The 11,957-nt window shown below is 45.2% G+C and overlaps 1 protein-coding gene across 2 annotated transcripts in view; it reads left to right on the top strand.

Moving 5' to 3' along the window:
* Positions 1-11,957, top strand: part of Vldlr (very low density lipoprotein receptor) — a 35,288-nt gene that overhangs the window by 868 nt on the left and 22,463 nt on the right. For both annotated transcript variants that reach the window (XM_008841689.3, XM_008841688.3), the window contains exon 2: positions 48-193. In XM_008841689.3, the coding sequence (XP_008839911.1) occupies positions 112-193 (82 nt within the window). In that variant the 5' untranslated portion in view covers positions 48-111. The remainder of the gene's footprint in view (positions 1-47; positions 194-11,957) is intronic.

Genomic DNA, 11,957 nt, shown 5'->3' with positions numbered 1-11,957 from the left:
CCTCGCCTCCCCCCTCCCCGCCCCCACCTCCTTCCTCCTCTCCGAAGGGCTGGTAACTTGTTGTGCGGAGCGAAAGGCGGCGGCGGCGGCGGCACCATCCGGGCGGGCAGCATGGGCACGTCCGCGCGCTGGGCGCTGTGGCTTCTGCTCGCGCTGTGCTGGGCGCCCCGGGACGCCCGCGCCTCTGCAAGCGGTGAGTGGGGACGCGCCCCTCCGCACGCGGCCGGTAGCCGGGGTGCCGGCGATCGCGGCGCTTTGGGGGGCCCCGGGCTCCCCTTACCCACTCCCTCAGAGGAGGCGCCTCTCCGCGCCGGGCTCCTGCCTCCCCTCCCCGCCCTGGTGGCGCCTCTGAGCTGTCAGCTCCGCGGCTGCAGGCAGCCGGGCCGGGGGACAGTGGGGTTTGGGGTGTCCTAAAGGCTCGCTGGAGCTAGTCTTCCTGTCCCTGTGTCCCTCCTCCCCTCCCCCTCCTCTCTACTTCGTTTTTCACCCCCTTGACAAGGCTGGGGGACGTGGGCTTCGGAGCCACTGAACAATGGTTCTGTCGCCTCTGCCGGGCGGGCTGTCGGGAAGAGGCAGAGCGCCGGGCCTGGCAGCCCGGGGTGCGCCCCTCCGACGTGAGCGGGTGAGAGCGGACTGTGGGTGCAGGTGGGTGTCCCTGAGGGCACGGGGCGCCCGGTGCCCGCCGGGCCGGGAGTCCTCGCGCCGCCGTGAGCAGGCGCACGTTGGGTGGGCGGCAGCTGGAGGCTCGGCGGAGCCATGAGAAGTGCGCAGCCTGCGCACCCGGACTGAGACTCCCCCGGCGCCCCGCGGTCTCCTGGCTCGGGCTCGCAGGGGACAGGAGTGTGGCTTTTCTCCTTTTCTCCTTCCCCCTTGTCACGGCCAACGCGGCGTCTGCAAACCTCTGGGTTTCCCAGATAGCTGAACGGGGGAGGGGAGTGGGACAGACAATCAGGTTAGTTTGCAGAGCCTTGTTACTGGTGACACTTGCCCCAGAGAAACTGAGTCCTAACCTAGAGACTGTAATTAGCCTTCGTTCTTCACAATAGACCGAAGCAATAGAGCTGGTGTGTAGCTGTGGCTTGGGAAGGGTGGGAGGTGACTATAGTGGAGTCCCCAGGGTCGGCCGTCCTGGAGCTCAACGGGTCTTCAGCCACCTCTCACTTTGGTCGTACAACTTTCCTGAGCAGACGAAAAGACGCTTCTCAACGCGGTCTGGTTAGAGTCCTGGCAGGACCCAAAAGTGGTCTTAAGACATGACACCAAAAGGATTGCTTGCCAACCAGCTCTAGATAATTAGGGCAGAGCGCTGTCCCAGCCCTAAATATACCACAGTCCCACCTCCTGTCGCCGGTGGCTTAGAAGGACTGCGTGCAGTCACGTGTGTCCTGGAGTGAGATGGAACTTACAAGTGTGTGGTCTAGCCGCCGGTCGCGTGAGGCTGGAGGGCTGAAGACTCCAGAGCCCCTGGCCGGGTGGTTCCGCTGTCCTGAGTGTGTGAAGCTGGGCCGGGCTTTTCCTGCTCCACGCGATTGGTTGGCGGCCCATTGCGATTTGGTTGGTCACGAGGCTTCGCGGACTTAATTTAACAGCCTGAGCAGTGTTATCTTTAAGGGAAAGTGAAAGACCAGACAGGCTCAGAAGGGCTGTTCCCTCTCCTGCTTTCTCCTGCCTGCACTCTGGAAAGGGCCGGTGTGTAGTGAGGCAGTGATGGTAGAACCCAATGTGTGACAAACCTTCGAGCCCAGTACAGCCTTGCTTACAGGAATTTTCAGATGTTGGCATTAATCATTAACGGATGAGTAATGCTGACTTATTAAACCATCTCTCAGAGGAGTGACATGACTTGCCTTATATATTTTGCAATGTTTCAAAACACAAAAGTAGAAAAATTACTGACTGTGATCCAGGGAGGTGGGAGAAAAGAGTCAGATCAGCTACATGGCTTCTCCTCTTCTTAGAATTTAAAAAGTACTAACTTTCCATGAGGGACTGTTTCCTATAAAGTGTTAGGGATGCACCCAGACTGTTACAATGATCTAGTCAAAGCCAGGAGTTCAGTTTGTTTTGGGAAGGTGAGGATTCCCTTTGCTCCTCTTTTACCACGTGTGGAGTATGACAGTGTGGTGAAAAGTGGAAGAGAAAACCCTGTGCAAACCTAGATTGTCAGAAGAAGGACAACAGTTCTTTCTGAACCGGAGCAAATTTGGAGTTAGAGGAAACATACTGACCCCAAGCCAACCCAGACTGCCCCAATCTTAAGTTCAAAGTCCTAGGCATGTGGACTGATTTTCTGATCCTGGTCTTCTATGATGCTTAATCTTTCCCTCCAACCCTCCCCCCTGCCCCCCAATACTCACTCAGAGGCTGCTCCAAACTACCTGACACAGGGCAGGTGTGCATCAAGTTCCTGCAAGGAACTTCACTGAGGCTAACAAGAGAAGCCATAGTGGCTGATGACAGAGTACCTGGGGCCCTAGGACCTTTTCCTCCAGTGTAATATGGATTAAGATCCTGGTGCCATATAGTCCTCCAGGCCAGAGTCTAGAAGACCAGAGCTCTATCAGAGCTGTTCAGATGTGACTAGCAATTATTTAAAGAGTAGACACTTCCCTTATTGTTGGAATGGGTTGACCTAAACAGCAAGACCAGGAAAATTGAAGATAGGCACTCAGAAGACCAGGAAATACTCTTGTCTTGCCAGATAACACCAAGAGAAAATAGGGACAGTAGTAGTCCTCATCTGTGACCAAGAAAGAGAATGTAGGCAAAGGCCTTCTTTTCAAAATAGGGTCATGTCAAACATTCATGGGCAGAGAGTTTTCTGAAGCCTGGAACAGCTGTGTTCATCAAATCATCCTCTTACCAACATTGCTGGTGCCGTGCTGATGATCGAGTCTCCAGATAATGACGACTTTTATATAAGGACCAGCTTCAGCGAAGCTGGCACTTGTGAGGACTTGAGGGTAACAAACTGTATTTGTAAACACAGAGCAACGCTTTCAAAGGTGGCCGCCTCTACCTTTAAAACAAATGCATGCCTGATCCACATGCTTCTGCTTTCTATAAAATTGAATAGCCATAGACAGGATTTCACCAGAGTACTTTTTGTAATAGTTCTGGATGAGGTGAAGAGCTGTTGTGAGCCCCTTCTGTTCCAAGAATAATGCAAGACCAGTTAAACCAAGTGCCTGAAATCATAGCCTTGAGGTCAAGGGCATGATAAGACCTCAGCCATCTGGCTTCAGGCTTTGACCCAAAACTCACCAAACAGCACAGGAAGAGAATATGCATAGTAAATATTTTCTAATCCCTCACAGAGTACAAACGAAGTTGTTCTTAAAGATTGGAATGAGATCAAGATCGGGCAGTTCCCGCCTCAGGTCCTGATTCGCTTCACTTGACCTTGACTTGGAGAGCCATCAGCCTGAGCTGAGAAATTAAGCACATAACAGGGCTTGGATAGGCCTGAAATGTACCTGCCTGATGAGGGTATCTCACTGTCAATTAATACAGCTGCCCTTCACTTGTTAGGTGAGATGTTCAAATTTGCTTAGTTTGTTCTCTTCTAACTTGTACTAATCTCCAGACAACATTCAGGCCACAGCACAGCAGACAATTTTCAAGAAAAACAGTCAAAAAATCTTTCTTTTGAGATTATGGCTGAGATTTATTTATTGACCAGGATAATCCAAGAGAGTTTTCCCCCGCTGGTTAAAAAAGGGACAGTCTGAGGATCTCAGGCATAGTGTAACCTAGTTCTAAGCGAATCTGACTTTGTATGTGAAAACTGGCTCATTTACATTGTGCCCCCCCACACACTCTTAACCAATGTCTCTTTGCTAAGTCGTTGCAATCAAAACCCTACACACTGCTAATATCAATGAGTTAAATATGCCAACTTCGCTAGAGGAGTTAATCGAGATAGCAGGTGGCACCTTAAACTAAGTGCAGTTTTCCCTTCATCCTGAGTGATTCAGGCCTGATAGTTGTTTTGAGGCTCTCATACCTGCTAAGTACAGGGAGAGTAGGCCTTGAGATATCGTGAGATATTAAGTGTCTTAATGTTTGCTCAGAGGGTGTTTTGTCCGCTTTGTGTTATACAGAGATGCTCTTTGGGAAGGGAAGGGGATATGCCTGGCTTGAAATTTTAAAAGTAACTTCAGGAGAAGAAATGACAACTTTGTGGGGGCAGGGTACTTGCTAGAGTGTCAAATCTTACCATCAAATTGGGGTGTTTGGCTTTACCTTGGTTATCAGTAGTCCTATGTACAGATACAGCGCTGGTGATAGAGGTGAGGCGGCAGAATGAGTAGTTTGCAAAGCTGTGGTTCTTAGCATTTGAAGTTCACGTGTTGTAACAGCATTTCCTGCAAATGACAAGAGTGTAGACCATTCTACACTCTGATCTTTATTTTTCTTAAGAAAGCTTTCCTAAGATCTAAGTTATTAACTGGTGGGTAGACTTACCAGGCAGATTATAAATTGAACCAGTTTCCTTTGTACATCAGCTTGAGACTACTTGATGGTGAGCACAGAGACACAGAGCTGGCCCCTTCGTGCATTTCTTCTAATGGGGACGTCAACCCAAGAAACTCAAGATCCAAAAAGAGTTTAGCATAGAAGTTGCGAAGTGGAGCAGGCAGGGCTGGTGTGCCTTAATCATAAGCAACAAACAGCAGCTGAAGACTTCTGGAGTTCCCACATGCTGCTTTGATTATAGTTCATGATGTTTCTCAAAAATCACTAGCAACTTAGACTTTAATATGCCAAAGCTAGGAACAATTTCCTATCTGCCTATCGTCCTGCAAAGGTGGTGATTCAAACCACAGTGGGCCATTGCCAGCATTCCCAAAGAGCAATGAAATGTCAAAAGTAAGACTGGGGCTGACACCCCATCTTCCTAGCCAATCCAGATCTTCCTGTGTGTTGGAATCTCTCTCATGTGGAAATGAGACAAGTGTGTGACTGTGCATTGTTTTTTAATGATAACCTGCCACTCACATGAGATGAACATACATTTGTTGGCATAGGGAACAGGTGCCTTTATAACCTGGTCTTTCAAATATTCTAGCAGGTGAAACAGGTGGTCACATGTCAAGCGTAGAAAACCTGGGAAGGACATTTTGACAAAAATCTACAGTGCTGAACAGATTTGTGTGTTAATTTGTTAACCAACTGATACATCCGTGACATTAACTAGGGCCTAGAGAATCTTCGGATGCCAGGTGCCAAGTCCTGAGTTGTAAAAATGAATTCCAGATAGATAAGCACATGTGGAAACAGATAAGCACATGTCAGTGCATGATATCTGTGGAACAAGTAGAGAGAGTTTGGGGGATGGAGACAGAGAACACCTCGTTCTGTAAGAAGAGCCAGAGGGCCTCAACTAAAGAGGTATTACCTGAGCCCAGTCTTGGTAGAGAAGTGAACAGGAGTCACACAGGCAAATGAAAAGAAGGCATCCCTGAAGGTGGGCAAAGGCAGAGGAAGTAAGAGAGGCTCCTTGGAGTTGTTAGCTCAGGTGGTGCAGCCAGAGCAGATGGTGGGTGATGACCAAGAGGCAGCAGTCCAGGGAAGCTGGTAGGAAACTGAGACTCAATCCTGGAGCCAGTGGGCAGCCAGGAAATGATCCCATCTTTGACCCTTCTAGATAGTCTAAGTTGTTTATATCACTGTCTTAATTTGGACAGAGAATGACACAGGCTGGAGGCAAAGGAACGAGTGGCTTAAATTTAGATCAAATGTGAGATGAGGGTTTAGACATGACCATAGTGTGATGGCTAAGTATCAGAGATGAAGAATCTGGGCTCATTTCTGGGCTACCAATTTAAAACAAGTGGTGAGTCTGTTGAAGATAAAAGAAGACAGGAGAGGAGGCTTTGTGAAAACTGCTTATGTCTATGTCTGCTAAGGCATCCAGATGAATTTTCCCTGCAGTGTGAGCTTGAGAGCTTGACTTGGGTTGTCATTAACATGTCTGCTATAAACACTGTAAGACCCTGGCACTTGTCTCTTGTAGTCATCCAGTGCTAGACATGAAAGCTGACAGGGATTAACAGTATATACGATATTACAACCTTGAAAACAAAACAGCCTCTTCTGTGATACGTAGACCCCAAACCATAGCTTCTTAGTCTTAATGCTGTAGCTACATGGACTGTTTTCCTTCTCCAGGTAGATAAGGTCAAGAGCCTTTGCTATCACTTGGTCAATGTACCCTAGATAAGAAAAACCAGAGACATAGTCCTAGAAAAAAGCTGTGAAGGAAATTCTAGCAGCATATTTTAAAAGCTACCATGGGAAAGGAAGTAGGCCTCTACCTCTGCCATAAAGCTGTACTGTGTGAATATCTTCCTGATAAGAGAAAGCACATCATTCTTGATTGACTTAAGCAGATTCTACTCACTACATTCCAGGTTGACAGACTATCCTAGAAACACATAGTCCTGACTGGGCTGCTATAGTTTGTGAGCTCAGTAGCACAAACTCTAGAGCTAGACACCTGGGTTCAAATCCTAGCTCTTCCCGGGATAATCTTGGGCAACTCGCTATATTTCTCTTCTCAAGCAGGTTTTCTGAACTGTAAAGAGAAACAAAAGTTCTGGCCATGTAGAACTAATGAGTTAAGAACCAGAAGTCTTGGAGCAGTGAATGGTCAACAATAAAAAGTATTTAGTTCCATGATTCTTAAATTATCTCTATCAGATGTAAACGGAAAAACCTTTTCTAGCAATTGAACTGCTAAATTCACCTATTTTAGTGAGTTAGAAGAAGGAACCAAAGTTTATTTTAGCCCAGTAAGCTCTTTGCTTTCCCAAACTGCAGTTTGGAGAAATACGACCTTAGTTTGTTGTAGGGACCAAGCAGGAGGGGGCAGACATTGTTCATGCCTCCCAGAAGGAATTTTAGCTACAATACCCCAGTCATAGACTGGGTTTGGTACTTTACATGATTTTTCCTATTAGCCCTGTTGAAACATCTTATGAGATTAACTTCTGTCTTATAGAGGGAACCTTCTGCAAAAGATGCACTATTTTTCATTGATAATGATCTACCAATGTGAAACTTGAGTACAGGGCTAATGGCAAAATCTTTCCTGTATTCATTCTAGACATAATCATCTTTGTTTAAAGTGCATATAGGGTTCTGTGTTTAAGAATGAATCAAATTCATTGATTTTTATTTTATGTGTATGCGTGCATTGCCTGCATGTAGGTAAGTGCACTCATGTAATGCAATGCCAGTGGAGGACAGAAGAGACTGTCGGATCCCCAGCACTGAAGTTATGGACAGTTGTTAGCTGCCATGTGGGTGCTGGGATTCAAACCCGGGTTTTCTGCAAGAACAATCAGTGTTCTTAACTGCTGAACCATCTTTCCAGCCCCAGTTTAACCATTTTAAACTGCCTCCAAACAGGTGCTTAAAGCTTCCAAGGCTGACTTTAAGGCCTGGACAGAGCTTCTGTGCTTGGTGGTTCAGAACCTCTTCCTTAGCACCTTGCTAAAGTATTTCCCTCTAACAATCTCTTTCCCTATAGGAAAACTTCTTTGCTGACTCAGAAATCTGCTTGTCCTAAAAGGTGTTTTAGCCTAAGAATAGAAAGATTGCCATTAAAGTAGCAAGCAGAAGAGATGGGTTAAACTAAAAATAAATGTCCTTGTGGCCCTAGAAGTGCCAAAACAAATGGACTGAGGAAATTCCAGCAGATGATCACACTTTTATGCTCAGGCACCGAGGAACAGTAAGAGAGAAGGCTGGGCCTGGCAGAGTGTGGCAGCGTGAGACCCCTACAGGTTCAGGTAGGCTCCAAGCCTGACACTCTGAGCATCTCCTCAATATTCTGGGCTGGAACATTCTGCCAAAATGTTACTCCCAGCCTATAGGGAAATCGATGACCTATCCTGAAGGCTGACTATTCACTGTAAGGCCTATGCAGTGTTTCAGTGAAGCTCACACGCTGTTTTTCCACATTAACCCTTGCAGAGCCAATAAGACAAAGACAGGCTGACTTCTCCTCGCATTCAAACCCCCATGTCTCTTGAAGCCAGTGAACTGCTAATGTGTGGGAAGCAGTGAGTGTTGATTTTTGGTGAGCAAGTTTCCTGGGACATGGGACCCTTTAAGTAAGCTTGAATATACTGATGCCATCTATACAAGTGACAGTAAAATCAGGTTATTCTTTAATACTTTACGAAATTCATTCATTTCTAACTTAAATGATCACTTAAGTGGGTATATCCAAGTAACCCCCCAACCTCCTGACTCAAAAGGACAGAGGTACCCATGCTCAATATTAGATTTAGGAGAAAACTTACACAAATTTAATTTCTTAAGGAAAGAAGACTCATATTCTTACACTAACACCAAGAGAAAGTCTTCCTAGTTCAAGATGGAGGTGGAACTCCAGGTTCTGTGCTTCTCTATACTACCTTCCATGTTAGCCTCAAGTTATTTCCGATGAACACTATGGCTTTAAGGAACCCACTGAAAACTGCATTGTATGCCCACTTTTCACTTTTTTCTGAGCAAATGATTCCAGGGCTACTCTCAAGCTTATTTGTGGAGTATCCTTGGCTTTCGCTCAACTTAACAATTAACAAAAGCTTAGGGTAGATGATTTCATGACCAACCTGTTCCCTTCATGAATTATAATAGTGAACTTGAGATTTAACTTTCATGGATGAAAATAGACTACAGTTCTACAATCCTATAATCCCCAAACTTGGGAAACCTAAAGCTTCTTAATTCATTTGGTGCTTTCAGTTCTGGACCTTGGAGCAGCAGAGTCCCAGTGGAAAACCAGAGGTGGGAAAGTAGAATCTCTTTGGAACGTGGAGAAAAAAAAAAAAAAAAAAAAAAAGCCCACAATATTCCAGTCAGGTGGCTGAGGTCTCAGCATTCATTTTAGTGGTTGATCTCTCCCAACTCTACATGAAGCAGAGAATTAAACAGAACTAGAGATCACTTTCTACCTAATTGAAGAATCTTAAAGTTTTTCTCAAACTAGAAATCTGAAGGGCATGGCCATAAAGCTTAAAGTCCTATTTGCTTCCATTAAAGGGTCTAGATTTATAAATCTAGATAGCTTCCCACCCCATCCCTGTCTCCCTCATCTTTAAACAAGCAGCGATGCTTTGATGCCCATAGTATCTTGGTATGAATTCCCCTCCTTGTAATGGAATGTCACATGTTTGTGATGGTAACATACTACTTTCTGATAAGTGGGCAGAAACTTGGGTGACTTGGGCACATATGGGATAAGAAAAGACAGAAATGAAACTCCTGTCTGCTTTTGGAATGAACAGAAGAATAACATGTTTATGTCTGCTATAACCCTGTTCAATACATACTTTTGAGCCAACTTCTTGGAATTTAACATAACTTACTACTCCTGGTAGCTTGTATATTACAACTAAATCCAGAGTTTAGAGTGGTAGTGAACTAAATATCAATCTTAGAATGTCGTACGCTGGACTTTAACCCCAAGGCAACTTGAGTATCTACAAAATCTATCATATAAGCCTCATTTTTAAGGAAGCTTTCTCCCAAATGCCTAATCCCAAATCGGAAAGCCTCCCTTTAAGTCTCTAGTCTAACAATATGGTTACTATCCTCACTATGTAGATTTCAATGCCAATGTTTTGGGCTTGTTTTGATTTATCCTCAGGAATGAAAACTCTTAAGAAATTCAGTCTTTCAGCCTTTACTACATCCTAATTGCAACCTATTCTTTCCAAATATATTTCTTTCTGTGTTATCTGCCTATGAATTGTTCTTTTTCAAATAAAGTTCTCAGAGCAGACCTTTCCCATTCCCATAGTCCTCCCAGTGCAAACAATATAGAACTGTAGCAAATGTCCCCTGGAACATATATAGTCATATACGCTCAGCTGTGGGAACATCCAGAATACTCTGTGAATAATGGGAGGGAGGGAGGGAGGAGGCAGCCAGGTGCCTCACACTTGGCTTAGTGTTATTAAAAACAAGTAGCTGATGCTTCCTGACAACAATCATCCCCAACACACACTTGTTCTCCTTGTAACTCCCTAGTATCTTCCATTCATTTTAATATTTTTAGAACAAATAAGCATTATTGAATGTTGACAGGAAATGTTATCATATTATATTGCTTTGTAACTAAGTCCTAGCTTGCTGACCGTTTAAGAGCGGTCCATATAGCTTTAAAAGCAATATGCATAGTGCCTGAAGTTACATAGTGCCGCATGATGCATATTGTACAAATCCATATGGTAATTTTGGCTTGGCCCAAATTTTAATCTCCTTGGGAATTGGCCACAAAGCACAGAATTCTCCCCAACAGCAAGGAGCAGTCGACATGAGGGAGACCAACTAGAGCATTGTGGATATCACACAAGAGTTCCAGTCTGTGCTTGTCTCTTGTGTCTGTTCCTATGCCAGCATGCACCAGCTGCAGCACTGAGAGGTGGCAGGAAATTGGACTTTCTGCTTAGAACCCCCCGCCCCAGTAATCTGCACACATTCTAGGACTCCACTGGTTTTCTTAAATCTTTTCAGTGTAGTTCAAGGACAAGTGCTCTAAGGGACAAAACTGCACCTTTTATCTCAAAGCAGCCTCACCTAGCAGAAAGACAAAAGTGCTAATGATCAAAGCACCAGTTGTTAGCTGTCCTGCACCAGGTAAAACACCTAGTACCTTCTTGAGGTCTGAGTTCACACCTCTGTAAATTAAATAGCCACACTCTAAGCCTAGAAGAACTGAGCTCAGGGAAGCAGAAACCAGGCTGTGAATGCACCTCACTCTTTTTCTCTCATCGCTGAATTAGAAATGATGTTCTATTGCCTCCTAATCATGTTTCTTGATGCTTTTAATTTATCTTGGAGCTGTTTTGTAAACACATGTTTTTTGTCAACAGCTTTTTTAGTTACTTTTTGCTGCTGTGATAAAATACCGTGCTTAAGGTAGCTTATCAAAGAGTTTATTTTGGCTTAGAGTGAGTCCAACATGGCAAGGAAGGTTTGCAGCAGGTACCTGGAGCAGGAAACCAAAAAATCCCATTTCCAACCATGTGCAGAAAGCAGACAGGGAAAAAAATAGAAGTGGGGTTATATATAGCCTCTCTAGGCCAGGCCCAGTGTCACGCTGTATACTCTCAAAGCCAGACCCAGTGTCATGCTATATACTTTCAAAGCCAGGCTCAGTGTCATGCTATATACTTTCAAAGCCAGGCTCAGTGTCATGCTATATACTTTCAAAGCCAGGCCCAGTGACATGCTATATACTCTCGAAGCCAGGCCCAGTGTCATGCTATTTACTCTCCAAGCTCCAAACCAGGCCCAGTAACATGCTGTATAGTCTTCAAGCCAGGCCCAGTAACATGCTATATACTCCCCAAGCCAGGCCCAGTGACATGTTATATACTCTCAAAGCCAAGCCCAGTGACTTACTTCCTTCAGCAAGGCTGCACCCCCTAAAAAGTTTCCATGACCCTCCCCAAACAGCATCACTAATTGAGGACCGAGTGTTCAAATACATGAGCCCATGGTGGACATTTCTCATTCAAATCATCACATTCCATTCCCTGACCCCCATAGGCTCCTGGCTATCTCATGATGCAAAATGCATTTAGTCCAACTTCAAAAGTTCCCATTGTCTTTAACATTCTCAACACTGTTCAGAAGTCTTTTCTGAGACTCAAGGACATCACTTAACTCTGACACTCTATAAAATAAAAAAACTTACATACTTCTAGCATATAATGGCACTAAATAATATTTCTGTTACAAAAGGGAGAAAGGGGGACACAGAAAATAGGAGACTGAAGCAAGACCAAAACTCCATCAGGGCAAACACCAGACCCTTTAGCTCCATGCCTGATGTCTAGAACTTTACTTTCAAAGGGCTTAGCTGGCACAACACCTCCAGCTTTGCTGCTTGCAACATGCATCTCTCCCTCTCTCTCGGGCTAATTCCACTC

The sequence above is a fragment of the Nannospalax galili genome, unplaced genomic scaffold (genome assembly GCF_000622305.1).
Source record: "Nannospalax galili isolate Female #2095 unplaced genomic scaffold, S.galili_v1.0 scaffold241, whole genome shotgun sequence".
Lineage (NCBI taxonomy): Eukaryota > Metazoa > Chordata > Mammalia > Rodentia > Spalacidae > Nannospalax > Nannospalax galili.
Note: the sequence above shows the minus strand (reverse complement) of the source record. Positions and strands in the feature narration are given on the sequence as shown.